General features: G+C 63.8%; 3 protein-coding genes across 3 annotated transcripts; all 3 read right to left on the reverse strand.

Annotated features, from left to right (window-relative positions):
- Positions 1 to 1,976: 1,976 nt before the first annotated feature.
- On the reverse strand, positions 1,977 to 7,092 carry ENH_00071690 (hypothetical protein, conserved; the record flags this gene model as incomplete). Its single annotated transcript, XM_013577325.1, has 3 exons — positions 1,977 to 2,963; positions 3,410 to 5,885; positions 6,518 to 7,092. The coding sequence occupies 3 exons, from the start codon at positions 7,090 to 7,092 to the stop codon at positions 1,977 to 1,979; spliced, it is 4,038 nt and encodes a 1,345-aa protein (XP_013432779.1).
- Positions 7,093 to 8,260: 1,168 nt separating this feature from the next.
- Positions 8,261 to 8,668, reverse strand: ENH_00071700 (hypothetical protein; the record flags this gene model as incomplete). Its single annotated transcript, XM_013577326.1, has 1 exon — positions 8,261 to 8,668. One exon carries the CDS (start codon positions 8,666 to 8,668, stop codon positions 8,261 to 8,263), a length of 408 nt encoding a protein of 135 aa, XP_013432780.1.
- A 525-nt stretch (positions 8,669 to 9,193) lies between these two features.
- On the reverse strand, positions 9,194 to 16,503 carry ENH_00071710 (hypothetical protein, conserved; the record flags this gene model as incomplete). The annotated part of the gene is made up of 7 exons (XM_013577327.1): positions 9,194 to 9,569; positions 9,950 to 10,228; positions 10,452 to 10,851; positions 10,969 to 12,948; positions 13,224 to 14,386; positions 14,629 to 16,250; positions 16,432 to 16,503. The coding sequence occupies 7 exons, from the start codon at positions 16,501 to 16,503 to the stop codon at positions 9,194 to 9,196; spliced, it is 5,892 nt and encodes a 1,963-aa protein (XP_013432781.1).
- Between the last annotated feature and the right edge of the window lie 964 nt (positions 16,504 to 17,467).

Genomic DNA, 17,467 nt, shown 5'->3' on the forward strand with positions numbered 1-17,467 from the left:
GATCGAGAGAAGCCTACTGGCTTTACTCAGTGTCACCAGAGTCTCCCGCTGCTGCTGCTGCAGCTGCTGCTGCAGCTGCTGCTGCTATGTGCAAACTCTTTAAAGCTCCACACACCCAGGGCAAATTTTAGCTTCTGCTTTTGCTTTACTTTTGGTTTCGATTGCGTGGGGTGCTTCCTATAGAAGCAGCTGCGCATTTGCCCCGAGCAGAAGGCTGCTGCTGCTGCAGCTGCAGCTCTGCTGCTGCTGCTGCTGCTGCTGTAGCAGCGGTGCTACCGCTGCTGCTAAATAGCTAACCCTGTTACGTAAGTTGTTGTATTTCTCTGCAGGAAGTTTCTTGTGCGGCTGATTTGTCAACTTCGTTCCTGCTGCTGCTACTAGATCTGCTGCCGCCGCCGTGCTGCTGTTGCTGCTGCTGCTGCTGCTTGCTTCGGACACGATCGTTGCTGCTGCTGCTGCAGTGGGTCAGAGAGCCGGAATGACAGGACCCTGAGGCTCGGGAAAGCAGCACCGACTCAAACGCCAGACTCAGCAGCAGCAGCAGCAGCAGCAGCAGCAGCGCACACAGCTGCTGCTGCTCGACCACAGACAAGACACGCGTCTTGCTGCTGCGGCTCTCCTTGCTGGTTGAGTCCTAGGGCAGCAGCTTTTGCTGCTGCAGCAGCAGCAGCGCAGTCTCCTTCGGCTTAAAGTTTGAGGTTAGGGTTAAGGGTTCACAGTGAGGGTTTAGGGCTGCAATTTAGGGTTTGGGGTTTAGAAACTAGGGCGAGGGTTTAGGGTTTGGGGTTTAGAAACTAGGGCGAGGGTTTAGGGTTTGGGGCGAGGGCTTAGGGTTTGAGGCGAGGGTTTAGGGTTTGGCGGCTTCGAGACTGCAGAGCCCTTTGGCAGCAACGCGCAGGCCTTGACTCGCAACCGAGGCAGCGCCCTGCAGCAGCAGCAGCAGCAGCAGCAGCAGCAGCAGCTCTGGCTGCTGCTGCTGCAGCAACGCATGCAACCGCTGCTGGGGCACTTTACTGCAGCAGCGCCTCCAGCCGCAAGAGCTACGGGGGCCCCTGTAGGGTCCACGGGGGCCCCACAAGTGGCTCAGCAGCAACTCAGTAGTGTTGTTTGCTGCTGCTGCAGCGCGTATTGTCTGCTGCTGCTGCAGTGCTGCTTCTGCTGCGCCTTCTGTTTGCTGCTGCTGCTGCTGCGCCTTCTCTGTGCTGCTGCTGCTGCTGCTGCTGCCAGCTGCATCTTTTCCCGTGTCGGTGACTGCTTTTGGCCGTGGGCCTCTACCCTAGAAAACTACTGAAGCAGCTAGCCAGCCAGCTAGCCAGCCAGCTAGCCAGCCAAGTAGCTAGCTAACCAGCCAGCTAGCTGCCTAGGCACCCATTTAGCCAGCCAGCTAGCTGCCCAGCCAGCCAGCTAGCGGGCCAGCCAGCTAGCGGGCCAGCTAGCCAGTTAGCTAGCTAGGCAGCTGGCTAGGCAGCTAGCTATCCAGTTAGCTAACCAGCTAGCTATCTAGCTAGCTAACTAGCCAGCTAACTGGCTAGCTAACTGGCTAGCTAACCAGCTAGCTAGCCAGCTAGCTAACCAGCTAGCTAGCCAGTTGGCTGCTGTCTGCCGCGGCTCTGAGCAGGGCCGCATGCATCGAGAAGTAATCAACTAAGAAGCATTTTCTAGAAGAGCAGAAACTTTTGAGTCATTTAATGATTAATAAGTCCATCTACATGTTCCTTTAACAGCAAGCGCATGCATACACCCGAAAAACGAGGTGTACGTACACCTGGCTGCAGGCCCGCGACCCAACCTGCTGTCTTCTCAAATCCAATTAAATAAACAAAAGTCCTCAGGGGTTTACCCCTTTCTAAACAAACGGCAAAAACTCGAAAGAGAAAAGCTACGGGCCAAGCCCTGGGGGCCCCTGGGGGCCCCCAGGGGGCCCCCAAGGGGCAATTGGTGGGGTTGTTGTGTTGCCCTTTTGCTGCTCCTGCTGCTCACCAGTCCCCCTCTGGCTCTGAGAGCCAGTCCAGGGGGCCCCCCGAGGGGGCCCCCGCGCCGCCGCCCCTGGGGGCCCCCCGGGGGGCCCCCCGGGGGGCCCCCGGCGGGGCCCCCTGGGGGGCCCCCGGGGGCCCCCTCTTGGACCCTAGGGCCCACACAGCTATTGTCTCAGCGGGGAGCGACCAGTACGCTACCACTCGGCCATCTGCACTCTGCACTAAACTAGCGGCGTTGTCTGTGTCTGTGTAGCCCCCTGAGGGCTGGGCCTCAGGGTACTCTTGGGTCTGGGGGGCCCCCCGGGGCCCCCCCAGGGGGCCCCCGAGGGGCCCCCCGAGGGGCCCCCCGAGGGGCCCCCCCAGGGGCCCCCAGGGGGCCCCCGCGGAGGCCCTGCCCCGGCCTCCCGGGGGGCCCCCCCAGCCCCCGTAGAGAGAGCCTAAGTGGGGGGAAACCCCGTAGGGGCTCAGGCGGCTCCGAGGGGGCCCTCGGGGCCCCGCAGGGGGCAGCGGGGGGGCCCCCGGCAGCCCTGAGTCTGCTGCTGCTGCTGCTGCTGCTGTGGGGCTCAGAGGGTTGCTGCTGCTGCTGCTTCTGCCGCTGCTGTCCCGCCGCACAGGCCGCTCGCCAAAACCCCCAACTTTCAGCAGCAGCGGCTGCAGCAGCGCCGAGCAGTCGGGGGCCCCCGGGGGGCCCCCTGAGGGCCCCCAGTCCCCCCCGAACCCTCTCCTGCCCGCCCGCTGCTGCTGCCGCTGCTGCTGCTGCTGCTGCTGCTGCGATTCCAGCAGGGCTTGTCCGCCGTCTCCTAAGTAGCACCACACAGTGACGCCCCCGCGGCCCTTATGCCCCAAAGACCTGCCCCTCCTTGGGGGCCCCTGGGGGCCCCCCTGGGGGGCCCCCAGGGGGGCCCCCTCGGGGCCCCCGCAGGGCCTCCGCCAGCTGTGGGAAAGCAGCAGGTCTCCGGTAAATTTGCTCCAGAGCATAGAAGTGGTCTGCGCAGAAACTCACACAAAAGTGCTGCCCCTAGCTTGAAAGAGGGGCCCCCAGGGGCCCCCAGGGGCCCCCCGCGCAGCTTGGGGGCCCCACTGTACCCCATTTCCCTTGCCTCCAAAAGGGGCCCCCAGGGGCAGGCTGGGGGCCCCCAGGGGCCCCCAGCCTGCAACCCGGGGGGCCCCTTTGGCCCCACTCTTCATAGAGAAATGCCCCCATGGGGCCCCTCGGGGGCCCCCAGGGGCCCTCCAGTGCAAACAGGAAGTTTCTTCATTTACAGACTTGAAGCTTGAGGGTACAGGGGGCCCCCAGGGCCCCTTTGTGCCTGACTAGAGGGCCCCAAGGGGCCTGGAATGGGGCCCCTGGGGGCCCCCAGGGGCCCCTGGGGGCCCCCCTCCAAGGGCCCCCGTGTACCCAAGGGGGCCCCAAATGATAAGGAAAAACTTACAATTCCTTCCATGTAAATATCCAGAAGCGGAGTCGGGTGGATAGCGCTGGCATCTCTGATCCAGGCCTTGAGCCTGCTGCTGCCGCAGCTGCTGCTGCTGCTGCTGCTGCAGCTTGCTGCTGCTCCCGGGCTTCGCGCTGCTGCTGCAGTGTCCCCAGAAGACAGCAGCACCCGGGGGTCATGCATGCAAAAAGACAAACAACGAACTCGACCCCCATGGGCCCCCAAGACAAAAGAAGAAACTCCCAGCTGCCAAGACCCACAAACAAGGGCCTTGGGGGCCCCTGGGGCCCCTGGGGCCCCGGGGGCCCCGGGGGCCCCTGGGGCCCCGGGGGCCCCGGGAGCCCCGGGGGCCCCGGGGGCCCCAGGGGCCCCCGGGGCCCCCCCGCCTTCGCTGCAGCCCCTCGGGAAGCTGCCAGGGGCCCCCTCAGGCTCATAGAGGAGCAGCTTGGGGCCCCCAAAGAGGGGCAAAAAGCTCTGCAGCAGCCCCAGAGGGTCTGCTGCAGCTGCAGCGGGGCCCCCCAGGTCAGGGGGGGGCCCCTTGAGGGCGCTGGGAGGCCTTGGGGGCCCCCCCTCGTCCGCGCTACCTTCGGAGCAGCCTGTGCTGCCCTCAAGCTGCTGCTGCTGCTGCTGCTGCTGCTGCTGCTGCTGCTGCTGCGCGTCTCTGCCCAGCGGGGTGTCCGGGGGCGAATTGCTGGAGGGCTGCGTAGAGGCAGTGCTGAGGGTCTTCAGAGAAGACCCATCTCTCATCCGGGGCCCCTTGGGGCCCTGCAGGGGGCCCCCGGGGGCCCCCATTTCTTCTAGGGCCTCCGGGGCCTCCGGGGCCTCGGGGGCCCCCGGGGCCCCCAGGGCCGGGGGGGCCCCCCCCAACCTGGGGGCCCCCACTCCCCCCTCATCGCCCTGCAGCTGCTGCAGGTGGGAGAGGGGCCCCCTGAAGGGCCCCGGAAGAGGGTCCTGCGGGTGGGGTGCCCCCGGGGGGCCCCCCAGGGGGCCCCCGGGGGGGCCCCCCAGGGGGCCCCTGCTGCTGTGGGCAGCTGCAGCAGCCCTGTAGTACTGCCTGAGGGCCCCCAAAGACCACAAAAGAAGGGCCCCCTCTCTGCTGCCAACAGCCAAGCTGTCGCCCTCGGGGCCCCACACTAAGCAGCAGGGGGAGTGCAGCACAGCGTGGGAGGCCCCCGGGGGCCCCCCTGCTGCTGCTTCGGGGGGCCCCCTTGCTGCTGCCTCGGGGGGCCCCCCTGGGAGGGGCCCCAGGGCGCTTTGGACCAGCAGAGAGGGCCCCAAGAGCGGGCAGGCGAAGAGGAAGGAGTGCAGGTGCTGCAGGGTCACTCGGGCCTCTCCAGCTGCTGCTGCTGCTGCTGCTGCTGCTGCTGCTGCTGCTGCGTGGGGCGGGGAGGCCCAGCTGCGCTGCACTTGCACTTCCCACAACTCCACGCGGCCATCTGCATGCGCTGCTGCCAGCAGCAGCTCTTTGGGGTGCCAGCTGAGGGCAGAGACTTCGGGGGAGCCTTTGAGGCCCTCCCAGTTGCTGCAGTGCTGCTGCTGCTGCTGCTGCTGCTGCTGCTGCTGCTGCGGCTGCTGCTGGAAGGCCGCGAGGGCCTCGAGAAGCGCGCTGCGCTGCTCCGTGCCGCAGGGAGCTGCCCCAGGCGAGTGAGCAGCAGCAGCAGCAACGCAGCGGCTAGCAGCTAAAGGCGAGCAGAGGCCCCCTGCCTCGGGGGGCCCCACAGCTGCTGCTGCTGCTGCTGCTGCTGCTCCCTGCACGGGCGGCAGCAGCCACAGCTCCAGGGCCCCCGACTCAAACCCCAGAGCCAGCAGCGCCTCGTCTGCTGCAGCAAACTGCACACAAGTCACGCTGCTGCGGCAGGGCAGGGGGCCCCTAGGGTCTTCTTGCTGCGCAGCACGGGGGCCCCCCTCCGCCTCTGTGGCTGGGGACAGCAGCGCAGCAGGGGGCCCCCCGAAGTCCGCAGCAGCAGCAGCAGCAGCAGCAGCGCCCAGGGCCCCTTCGAGGAACCTCGGGGTGTCCATGGGCCGCAGGTCTCCGTCGCCCACGAGCAGCAGCTGCTGCTGCATGAGCTGCTGCTGCAGCTGCTGCTGCTGCTGCGGCTCCTGCTGCAGCTGCTGCTGCTGCTGCTGCGCCGGAGACGCCGGCCACAGGGCCGTGGGCTCCCCTATAGGGGCACATGTGGGGTCTGTTGCAGCAACATAAACTGTAGAAACTAAAGAAGTAACAAATCGACTAGAGAGGGGCCCCCAGTCCATGGGTTGCTGCAGCCTGCGGTGCTGCAGCGCCTCGGGCAGGTCAAGCGAGCGCAGGGGCCCCTGGGGGCCCCCCTGGGGGCCCCCCGGGGGGCCCCACAGGGGCCCCCCCGGGGGGGCCCCCCACAGGGGGGGGCCCCCAGGGGGCCCCCACAGGGGGCCCCTCTCGGAGGCCAGGGCCGCGCAGAGAAAAGGGTCCAGGGGCGGGGGCAGCTGGGGGGCCCTAAGGGCAGGGGCAGCAGCAAAAAGGGAAAAGTGCGCAAAATGAAGCAAAAAAAGAAATTAAAAGAACTAAAAGGGAATAAAAAGAATTAAAAAGAATTAAATGGTTGAAGTGGAGATTTATTTGGAGAAAATTGCGGAAAAAAACGAAAAAAATGGACCAAAAATGATCGAAATGCAGCAAAGTCCGGCACTGGCAGCAGCAGCAGCAGCAGCAACCAGCATTTAAAAGATTTAAAATAAAAAATAAAATAAAATAAAAATAAAATAAAAATAAAATAAAAAAATAAAAAATAAAACAAAACAAAAAGATTTAAAGGATTAAAAATAAAACATTAGAAAGATAAGAAGAATTAAAAATTAAAAAGATTTTTAAGTAAAAATAAAACAAAAGACGACAAATAAAGAAAGTGAAAATAAGAAAGGCAAAAGACTGAAATTAAAAATGAAAAAGAATAAAAAAAGAAATGAAACAAATAAAGACAAAATAAGAAAAAGAAGCAAAAGGAAATAAATTAATTAATCAAAAAGAACGAAAAAAGAGTCAATTAAAAGAAAAAAGAAAATAATTAAATTAAATTAAATTAAAAAGCTGCAGCAAGAAAAAAGGAAAGTCAAAAGGCAGCAGCTTACAGGGGGAGCGCGGCAGAGCCGTAGGAAGGCGCAGCAGCAGCAGCAGCAGCAGCAGCAGCAGTGCTTGCTGCTGCTGCTGCTGCTGCTGCTGCTGCTGCTGGGCCCGGAGGCCACTGCTGGGGGTCTTTGAAGGCCCCCAGGCTGCTCCACGGGCTGCTAGATAGGGGCGAGAAGCCCCCGTTGGCTGTGCTGCTGCTGCTGCTGCAGCAGCTCTGCAGCAGCAGCAAACGCCTGTGCTGCTGCTGCTGCTGCTGCAGCGAAGCCACAGTGCAATCTACTTCTTCTGTTGAAAAGCAGCGGCCCTCAGGGGCCTCGACTTCAAACGGAGCAGCAATAAGCCGCCCGCAGCAGCAGAACTCCCCGAGGGGCCTCCGTGCCTGCTGCTGCTGCTGCTGCTGCTGCTGGAACTGCTGCTGCTGCTGCTGCTGCTGCTGCTGGGCACGGAGCTGCAGGGGCCCTGGGCCCCACAGCCCATCCCAAGGATGCTTCTGCAGCAGCAAAGAGTTCTCTGGCCCTGCAGCAGCTAGCGGCGCCTCCAGGGGCAGCTGCACGGGGCCCCCAGGCAGTACCCACATTCTGGGGGCCCCCTGTTGCTGCTGCTCCCGGAGCTACGCGGCTGCTGGGCCGGGCTGCTGCTGCTGCGGCGGCAGCGACAGCAGCAGCAGCTGCAGCGGCTGCTGCTGCTGCTGAGGAGGCGGCTGCAGCAGCAGCTGCAGCAGCCGCTGCTGCGGCTGTGGAAGCGACTGCAGCGCCAGCTGCAGCAGCCGCTGCTGCGGTTGTGGAAGCAACTGCAGCAGCAGCAGCAGCAGCAGCACGAGACTCCTCTGCAGCCTTAGCCACTGCAGAAAGCGGGCAGACAGGGGCGGGGGGTGGTGAGGGTGGTGGGGCAGGCGCTCCCCTGGCTGCAGGCCAAAGAAGGCACCGCGCATGCAGCAGCAGCAGCAGCAGCAGCAGCAGCAGCAGCGCGGCTGGGGCTTCTTTAGGCTGAGACAGAGAGGAACAGCGAAGGCTGCGGGAGGCAGCTGGGGGGCTCACACAGGCAAAGGCCGCTGTGTGTCTCCCTGCAGCATTAACTGGTGCTTGTTAGCTGTATTAAAATCTATAGGCGGAGTTGGAGGCGCTTAGCTGCTGCTGCTGCTGCTGCTGCTGCTGCTGCAGCAGGGGGGTGGTGATCTGGGTCGGGGTGGCTTGGGGGGGTGATGGGGGGTGGGCGCGGGCCCTGGTCCTGCACTTTGAGTTATTTTTTTATATTTGTTGAATTTAAAATTGAAAATAATTTATTTTGTTTTGTTTTTTAATTCACAAAAGAGTCGCCGTCTCGCCACTTTGCCCGCCAGCCGCAGCAGCTAGCGCTGCCGCGCCCGAGTCCATGAGCAGCCGACGCCATCTCAGCAGCAGCAGCAGCAGCAGCAGCAACAGCAGCAGCAGCAGATTTAAAAGAAAATATGGCCCCTAAAGGTTTAATTTAAAGTTATTTAAAAGTCTGGAGGGCTTCAGTGGGGAACTTTCCCTTAAAAAGGGCTTTGCTGGGCTCTGGAGGCCGAATTGAAGTCTGGGCGACGCCCTCTGCTGCTGCTGCGCTGCAGCAAAATATGAGAAAAATCATCTTTTTGCATAAACTAAAGCATGCATAGTATTAAAAAATAATAATAAGTATAAATTGAGTCTCCAATTCAATGTAGACGAGGCTAGGGGAGGCTGCGAGCCTTCTGTAACTGCTTAAATGCCCAAGGCTGCAGCAGCTCAGCTGCACAGAGCCCAGCGCCAGCAGCTGCTGCTGCAGCTGCTGCTGCAGCTGCTGCTGCAGCTGCTGCTGCAGCTGCTGCTGCAGCTGCTGCTGCTCCGCTGCTTCCAGTCTCTTCGTTGCTTGCAGGCGTTCGTCTGCTGCTGCTCTTCCGCAGCTTCTTGCTGTTCGCGCCGCTGCTGCCGCCTCTGCTGCAGCTGCTGCTGCGGTTGCTGCAGCTGCTGCTGCTTGAGCGCCTTTTTACCCTGCCACGCCCTCTCTGCCTTGCCCCCCAAAGCCTCTGCCGAACTTGCTGCTGCTGCCGCTGCCACCGCTGCTGCTGCTGCTGCCGCTGTTGCTGCTGCTGCCGCTGCCACCGCTGCTGCTGCTGCTGCCGCTGTTGCTGCTGCTGCTGAGCTGGGGGGCATCCGCGTCCCTTAACAAAACATGCTAACTGCTTGCACCCCCCTCCCCCCTTGTCCTCCCTGCTGCTGCTGCTGCTGCTGCTGCTGCTGCTGCTGCCAGCTGTGCAGCCTGGAGCGTCTGTTGCTGCTGCATGTCTTTGCTTCTTCCGTGTGCTGCTCGGGCTCTGCTTCTTTCTGCTGCTGCTGCTCCCCTTATACCTCTAAGTGCCTCGCAGCCGCAGCAGCAGCAAGGGCAGGCGGCAGCAGCAGCAGCAGCAGCAGCAGCAGCAGAAATAAAGTAAAATTAAATTAAATGTTCCGTACTACTGGAGCTCGTCGAAAATGCAAAGACTGCAAATGCGAGTGCTTATTAAAGCCGGAAATGAGGGCCCACAAATGCGCGCAGGCTGCTGAGGTGTACGTACACCTCAAGGTGTCTGTACACCCCAATTAAAGCTGCGCGTACACCCGAGTTCCGGGGTGTACGTACACCCCGACGCCGGGCCATGCATTCATAGCCCCAAAAAGGGCACTGCCAACAAAATCTTCTCACGCAGCCGCAGCTGCAGCAGCAGCTGCAGCCGCAGCAGCAGCTGCAGCAGCAGCTGCAGCAGCAACTGCTGGAGCTGCTGCTGGCTGTAGAGACATCCAACGTGGGGGAGTCGGCGGCCAGTCGGGCCTTGTCAAGGCCCCCACGCTAAACAGCAGCTGCTGCTTTGCAGCAGTTCCCGCTGCAGCTTCTGCTCCAGCTCCTGCTGCAGCTGCTGCTGCAGCTTCTGCTGCAGCTGCTGCTGCAGCTTCTGCAGCTGCTGCTGCTGCGGCTGCGGTGGGGGGCATCTCTGTGTGCTGCCTAGTAGTGCGAGTCGCCTCTTGTGTCTCGAGACTTGGAGATGACAAATGCGTACATAAAATTGGCGTCGGGCAGCTGCACAGCAGCAGCAGCAGCAGCAGCAGCAGCAGCAGCACGTCAAAAGGCGGGCCAACATAGAACGCAGCAGCAGCAGCAAACGCACCAGCAGCACGAGCCCCCAGCGCAGCGGCAGCAGCAAAGCAGCAGCACCGAGAGCAGCAAACGCAGCAGCAGCAGCAGCAAGTGCTTCGCCAGCAGCAAGCATGTGAAGTGTCTGCTGCTGCATCTCCTGCAGCTTTTTTGTCGCTACAAACTCTCCATTCTGCGTGTGCCTCGAGCCCAAAAACCGCATCTAAACTGCTGCTTCTCCCATGCGCTGCAGCAGCAGCAGCAGCTGCTGCTGCTGCTGCTGCAGCTGCTGGCAGCGGCAACTCACCCCCAAGGCGCGGGCGTACTTGGGGTTGGGGGGCACCATGTAAACTGCTGCGCTGCTGCCCTCCCGCAGCCCCAGCCTTTGCTTCTGAATAAAGTAGTCGCAAAGAGCATCATAGTGTCTGCTATCTGCTGCTGAGTCTGCTCCCATTTGCCAGGCCGAAAAGCGCGCTCCTGCTGCTGCTGCTGCTGCTGCAGCAGCAGCAGCAGAGCCGCCCTCACGCCCGACCGACGCGCCCCGCACCAAGTGCGACTGCAGCCGCTCCAGGTTCGCCCGCTGGTTCACGTCCAAACGCGCAGGCCTGCAGCAGCAGCAGCAGCAGCAGCAGCAGCAGCAGCAGCAGCAAGAGCAGCGAACATGTGCAGCGCCCAGCCCCGCACTACAACCCACGCAGCAGCAGCTGCAGCCGCTGACGCGGCGCGCAGCTGGCCCGGCAGCAGCAGCACCCGCAGCGCGACCAGCAGCAGCAGCAACCCCAGCAGCAGCAGCAGCAGCAGCAGCAGCAGCAGCAGCAGCAGCCTCACGGCTGCAGCGAGGCGTCCCCCATGATGAACTTGGCGCTCATGGTGCAGACGTGCTGCCCCTGTTTGGAGACGCGGCAGACCAGCAGCATATTTCGATCTTTGCTGCTGCCTCTCCCTCTCTCATATTCGGGGCCCCACACGTCAGGGGGGCCCCCCAGGGGGCCCCCCAGGGGGCCCCCCCTGCTGCTGGGGCCCCCGCTGGGGGCGGGGCCCCCGGCCGCAGGCCCTGGCGGCGCAGCAGCAGCGCTGCTGCTGCTGCTGCTGCTGCTGCTGCTGCTCGACGGGGCCCCCACCCGCCGCCGCTTCGAGCTGTGGGGCCCCTCTTCTCCCCAGCTGCTGTCCCCGCGGGCCTCTGCCCAGCCCTCTGCGTGGCTGTCGCCTCTCCTGCTGCTGCTGCTGCCTGCAGCAAACCGACACACGCGCAGCAGCAGCACCTCAAGCAGCAGCAGCAGCAGCAGCAGCAGCAGCAGCAAGAGGGCGGCGGAGGAGAGAGGCGGGAGTTTGCAGCCCGACTTACCCCCAGTGCGTCCTGCGGAGGGCGACTTCCTGCTGCGCCTCTCGTGTCTGTGCTGCTGCTGCTGCTGCTGCTGCTGCTGCTGCTGCTGCTGGTCTTCGCAGGCCCCGCGCTCGCGGGGGTGCGAGTCTGCGGAGTTGCTGCGGCTCCTGCGGCGCCTTCTGCTGCTTTTGCTTCTTTTGTCGCCCCTGGAGTTGCTGCGGCTGCGTCTGCTGCTGCGCGCAGACCGCCGGGCTTTGCTGCTGCTGCTGCTGCTCTCAGGGGTGCCCCCCCGCTGCCGTGCTGCTGCTTCCTCCGGGGGGCCCCCCCGGGGGCCCCGGGCCTCCAGGGGCCTCTCAGCAGAGCTGCAGCGCGGGGAGGGGGGCCCCTCAAGGGGGCCCCCCTTCTTGCTGCGGTCCCCTAGCTGCTTCTGCAGCCTTTCTCTGGCAATGTCTAGCAGCATGCAGTCGAGCAGCTGCGGCTCGCACTGCAGCAGCTGCAGCAGCGGGTCTTTTCCGCCGCTGCTGCTGCCCTTCGCCGCCGCTGCTGCTGCTGCTGCTGCGCTGCTGCTGCTGCTGCTGCGCTTGCCGTCCTCGCCCGCCTCGTCCTTCGCGGGGCCCCCAGCAGCGCCGCTCAGAAGCCGCTGCCGCAGCAGCGACAGCAAGTCGCTGGTGATGCCGCCCCCCCCGCTGCTGCTGCTGCTGCTGCTGCTGCTGCTGCTGCTGCTGCTGCTGCTGCTCTTCGAGTTGCTCTTGTCGCCCTCCTTGTGGGCCTCCGGAGAACCCCCAGAAGACCTTCTTTCCCTTTCCCTGTGCCGCTCTCTGTCCCGCTCCCTGGGGGGCCCCCCGTAGGGGCCCCCAAAGGGGCCCCCCAGGTCATCTGCGTAGGGGGGGGGCCCCCTCCTGGGAGGGTACTGCCCATGCGCGTAGACGGGGGGCCCCCTGCGGCCCCACAGCTCTCTTCTGCTGTGGGCCTCCTCGAAGGGGGGGGGCCCCCCGGGGCCCCCAAACTCGTGTGGGGGCGGCAGTACCCTCGGGGGGGGCCCCTCTTCAGGGTACCTCAGGGGCCTCTCCAGCCGCTCCCGCTGCAGCAGCAGCGGCGTGGGGGGCCCCCCCCCCGGCCGCAGCATGGGGGGCCCCCCTGGCGAAGGCAGCATGCCCCGCCGCAGCGGCAGGGGGCCCCCCCGGCCCCCTCCAGGACCCATTTCAAAGAAAGACCTGTCCCCCATGGGGGCCCCCGGCCTCATGCTGCACAAGGGGGGGGGGCAGCCGGGGCCCCCGGGGCCCCCGGGGCCCCCAGGGCCCCCGGGGCCCCCGGGGCCCCCGGGGCCCCCGTAGGGGCCCCCCATTGGCGAGCCCCGCATGTGGGGGGCCACGGGGTGCAGAGGTCCCATCTTTGGGGGCTGCTGCTGCTGCTGCTGCCGCTGCCGCTGCCGACTGCCGCGGGCCTGCTGCTGCTGCTGCTGCTGCTGCTGCTGGGAGCGAGACGGCGAGCGAGACCTGTGGCGGTCTTCCCGCTGCCGCTGCGCTGCAGTTTTCTTGTCGCAAAAAGGCGCCTGGCCAGAAGGAGAAAAGTCCACGTTCAGAGACACGCCGCTGCAGCAAAAGCAGCAACGAAGCAGCCACTTTGCTGCTGCTGCAGCAGCTGGTGCGCCCCGAACCGCAGCAGCAGCAGCAGCAGCGCCGGAAACAGCGCCACCAGCGGCAGCAACAGCAACAAAAAGAGCAACAGCAAGGGCAACAGCAACAGCAACAGCAACAGCAAGAGCAAGAGCAAGAGCAAGAGCAAGAGCAAGAGCAGCAGCAGCAGCAGCAGCAGCAGCAGCAGCAGCAGCAGCAGACCCGACAGTGACCCCGTGGAGGTGGTTGCGGGCCTCGACAGCATCGGCAATGCGGGCGAAGTGCACAAAGCCGCAGCCGCGCTCCAGCAAAAACTGAAAACGGTCGAGGGGCCCGAAAGTGCTGAACAGCCGCCGCGTCTCGCCCAGGTACTCCGGCTTCAGGTCTGCAGCAGCAGCAGCAGCAGCAGCAGCAGCAGCAGCAGCAGCAGCAGCGGCGGCGGCGGCGGCGGCGGGGGAGCAGCGGGAGCGGGGGAGGGGGAGGAGGAGGAGCAGCAGCAGCAGAGCAGCAGCAGGCAGGACACATGAAGAGCCGAATGAGGGAAAGAAGCAAAGGCAGCGAAATGGAGGTTTTAAAGGGAAATAAAAGAATAAATGAATTTCAAATAAAATTAAAAGAAAGAAAAAGACAAAAAAGAAGAAAAACGGAGAAAAACCACACAAAAAGACCCCAGCTGCGCTGCTACTGCTGCTGCTGCTGCTGCTGCTGCTGCTGCTGCTGCTGCTGCTGCTAGTGTTCCTGCTACTGCTACTGCCCCTGCTGCTCCCGCTACTGCTCGTGCGGCTCCTGCTACTCCTACAGCTGCTTCTGCTGTTCCCGCTGCCACTACAACTGCTCCTGCTGCTGCTGCTGCTGCTGCTGCTGCTGCTGCTGCTTCTGCTGCTGCTGCTGCTGCTGCTGCTGCTGGCCCACCGCGGCAGTTGCCGACCCACAAGACCGCGTTGGCCCTGCGGGGCCCCGCAGGCGCTGCAACAACTCCCTGAGTGTTTTGCTGCAGCTTCCGGAGGGCCCCGACGCATGCATGTTTGGTTTTGTAGGTCAGGTGGGCCACAACTCCTGCTGCTGCTGCTGCTGCTGCTGCTGCTGCTGCTGTTGCTGCTGCTGCTGCTGCTGCGGGCTGGGCCGCGGAAGGCGCTGCGGAAGCCGCTGCGCCCGCAGGCGCCTCTCCGCCCTCCCCGGCCGCGCTGAGTTCTGCTGCGCCGCTGCTGCTGCTGCTGCTGCTGCTGCTGCTGCTGCTGCTGCTCTCCGTGCCAGGTGCGCCTTCTTCTGCTGCAGAGTCTGCGGCGGCGCTCGGGGCACTTGCTGCTTCGCCTGCGGCCGCGTCTGCTGCTGCTGCTGCTGGAGCAGCAGCAGGGGAACTAGCGGCCTCTGTTGCTGCAGCAGCACTTCCGTCCTTCTCTTGTGACTGGTCTGCTGCTGCTGCTGATTTGTCTGCTGCCGGTGCTGTGTCCGCTGCCGATGCAGTGTCTGCTGCTGCCGCTGCAGCGTCCGCCGCTGCTGCGGTGTCTGCTGCTGCTGCAGTGTCTGCTGCTGCTGCTGCTGCGTCGCTGCTCGCCGCAGAAGCCGGGGTCTCCCCCCCCTGCGTTGCTGCTGCTGCTCCGTCAGCAGCAGCAGCAGCGCCCGACGCTGGCTCCGACTGTCCCTCGCCCTGCGGGCCGGCCCCCTCCTGCTGCTGCTGCTGCTGCTGCTGCTGCTGCTGCTGCTGCTCGGGCCTTATTATTTCTATGAGAACCTCCAGCGGCTGCTCCACCACCTTGTGGTGCCACTCCAGCAGCGCCTCTGGCTGCTGCAGATGTTCCGGCAGGTTGGACAGCAGCAAATACCTACACCGCAAAGCAGCAGCAGCAGCAGCAGCAGCAGCAGTTGCAGCAGCAGCAGCAGTGGATGCAGCAGCAGCAGCTGCTTCTGCACGACACAGCGGCAGTACACCTGGCCCCAGCACTGCCAGGTCGAAGCAGCAGCCGCAGCAAAAGCACAGCCCGCCCCACCCGCAGAAACAGCAACAGCAACAGCAACAGCAGCAGCAGCAGCAGCAGCAGCAGCAGCAGCAGGTGCTGCTGCTTACCTGATGGTGTGTCTGAAGCGCGCGTGCAGCTGCTGGAAGTCTTTCATTTGCTGCTCTATGCTCTGCCCCTCAGCCCAGTTGCTGACTCTCTCGAGCCGCGGAGCAGCATCTGCTGCTTCGGGTCCTGCTGCTGCTGCTGCTGCTGCTGCTGCTGCTGCTGCTGCTGCTGCTGGCTTGGGGGGGGAGCCCCAGGCGTCGCCCGGCCGCGGCGTGAGGCACACGCGGCTGGCGAGCGCCGCGGGAGAGCCTGCAGCAGCAGCAGCAGTTGCTGCTGCTGCTGCTGCTGCTGCTGCTGGGCCTGCTGCTGCTGCTGCTGCATCTCTCCTCAAGCCAACAGGCCTTGGCCTTAAAACTGCTTTGACAACGCCGGGGGGCCCGCCGCCCACGGGCGGGGGCGGGGGCGGCTGCTGCTGCTGCTGCTGCTGGGGCCCCCTGAACCCTGCTGCTGCTGCTGCTGCTGCTGCTGCTGCAGGGGCCGGAGGGGCAGCCAGCGGGGGGGCCCTGGGGGGCCCCCTAACAGCAGCACGGGGGGGCCCCGCCAGCGAGGCCCGCAGGACCCTTCTGCAGGCCTTGCGGCCGTTCAGTGCTGCTGCTGCTGCTGCTGCTGCTAAGCTGCTGCTGAAGGTGACACAAAGCTGCAGACTGTCTCCAGACAGAGACGGAGAGGAAGAAACCCGCAGCAGCAAACTGCTGCAGGCCTCCTTAAGTGCTGCTGTTGCTGCTGCAACATCGAGGCTCAGCGGCGCGTTGAGCAGCTCGACTGTGCTGCTGCTGCTCTGGCCCGCTGCTGCTGCTGCTGCTGCTGCTGCCACTGCTGCTGCTGCTGCTGCTGCTGCCTCTGCTTCTGCTGCTTCAGCAGAAAGGCCTTCTTCCTCATCGGAAATGGCCCCCTCTTCGTCGCTCTCTTCGCAAGCAGCAGCAAATCGTGCCAGTGTTGCTGCTGCTGCTGCTCCGACTTCGGTGGCTCGCGCTGCTGCTGCTGCAGTGCTCTCCTCTGCTGGTGCTGCTGCTGCTGCCTCGCCTTCTGCTGCTGCTGCTGCTGCCCCGTTCAGCGCTGCTGTCGAGCTCCTCCGCTGGGGAGACGCCCTGTCGCTGTTTTGCTGCAGCGCGGGGCCGTTGCTGCTGCTGCTGCTGCTGCTGCAGCTGCTGCTGCCAGCCTTCGGATCCGTCTGCTGCTCCTGCAGAAGCTTCGCCTCTCCCGAAGATGCTGCAGCCGCCTCAGCAGCGTCATCTTCAGACTGCTGCTGCTGCTGCTGCTGCTGTTGCTGCTGCTGCTGCACCTCCTCAGGAGGCCCCTCGTGGTCAGAGTAAATCACTTCCTCTTCATCTCCAGCGCTGCATGCAGCAGAGGGCCTTCTGCTGCTGCTTCTGCTGGCTCTGTCTTCGGCGTGCTGCTGCTCCTGCTGCTGCTGCTGCTGCTGCTGCTCGTCGTGCTGCAGCTCGCGTCCGTCCTGCGGCTGCTGCTGCGTCTCCGAAGCCCCGTTTCCTGCTGCTGCTGCTGCCTCGAGGGTTTCTGCTGCGGGGTCGCGCAGAGCTGCAGCTTCTGCCGAGACTTCGCCCTCCATGGTATTCCGCAGCAGCTGCTGCTGCTGCTGCTGCTGCTGCTGCCTCACAGCCTCGGCCTGCAGATGCCGCAGTGCAAAGGAAGGGAAGCGAAGCAAAAATGCAGAGTCAATGGGGGGCCCCTGATGCCATGGTGGGGGCCCCGCTGGTGCCTTGCTGCGAGAAAAGACAGACGCTGCAGCTCTGCTGCTGCTGCTGCTGCTGCTCTCCAGCGGAGCAGCAGCAGCAGCAACGGCAGACGCAAAAAGTGGGGGAGGCTGCAGACACACTGGCTAGGGAGAGGCACGCCACCACTGCGTAGAGGGGAAGCATGCACTGGGCTTTAGCTGCTGCTGCAGTTGCTGCTGCAGCGGCTGCTGCAGCTGCTGCACTTAAAAAACAAATAAAAACGGAAGATACGGGGGCCCAACAATTGCTTGAAGAGTGAAGACGGGGGGGCCCCTTAGCCTACCTTTTTGCTGCGCCGTCACGCGTGCTGCAGCAGTTCTTGTTGCTGCTGCTGCTGCTGCTGCCGCTGCCCTGTTTGCAGCTGGTGCACATCCTAGTAACCTACAAAGAGGTATTAATGCTGCTGCAGCAGCTTCGTGAGATGATCGGAGGCCGCCAACCCCTCAGCCCCATATGGACGCCACGTACCAGCAGCAGCAGCAGCAGCAGCAGCAGCAGCAGCACCAGCAGCAGCAGCTCGAGGTGCGCCAAAGCCGCCAGTGCCTCGGACAGCCCCAGCTCTTGCTCTCTTTGTGTCTTGTTTAAAAATAATTCTTAAAAGTGTAACAATATGAATATTCTTCTTGCTGCTGCTGCAGCTGCTGCCTCAGCTCTGGTGCCCGCGCGCGCTGAGTCTCACCACACCCCCTGCGGCGGGCTCGCGGCAGCAGCAGCAGCAGCTGCTGCTGCTGCTGCTGCTGCTGCCCCTGCTGCTGTTGTTGCTGCGCAGTAGGAAAACTTTAGCTTGCGACGCCTATAGGCCTCACCTCTAGGGCTTAGGGGGCCTCTGGGGGCCCCCTTTGCTGCCAGCCACTCTAGTGGCGGCCACGGGGGCCCCTTTAGTAGGGTTCTGCTGCTTCTGACTGAGTCCGTTCGCTGCTGCTGCTGCTGCTGCTGCTGCTGCTGGCAGCAACTGCAGAGCAGCGCGCTGCTGCGCTCGCAGCGCCCAGAGGCTCGCTGCGGGCCTTGCCGGGGTGGGGGGAGTTCGAGGAGATGAGCCATGTGCAGCTACCTGGCTAGCTAGCTGGCTAGCTAGCTAGCTAGCTAGCTAGCTGGATAGCTAGCTGCT

Source organism: Eimeria necatrix, genomic scaffold (genome assembly GCF_000499385.1).
Source record: "Eimeria necatrix Houghton genomic scaffold, Enh_scaff6, whole genome shotgun sequence".
Taxonomy (NCBI): Eukaryota; Apicomplexa; class Conoidasida; order Eucoccidiorida; family Eimeriidae; genus Eimeria; species Eimeria necatrix.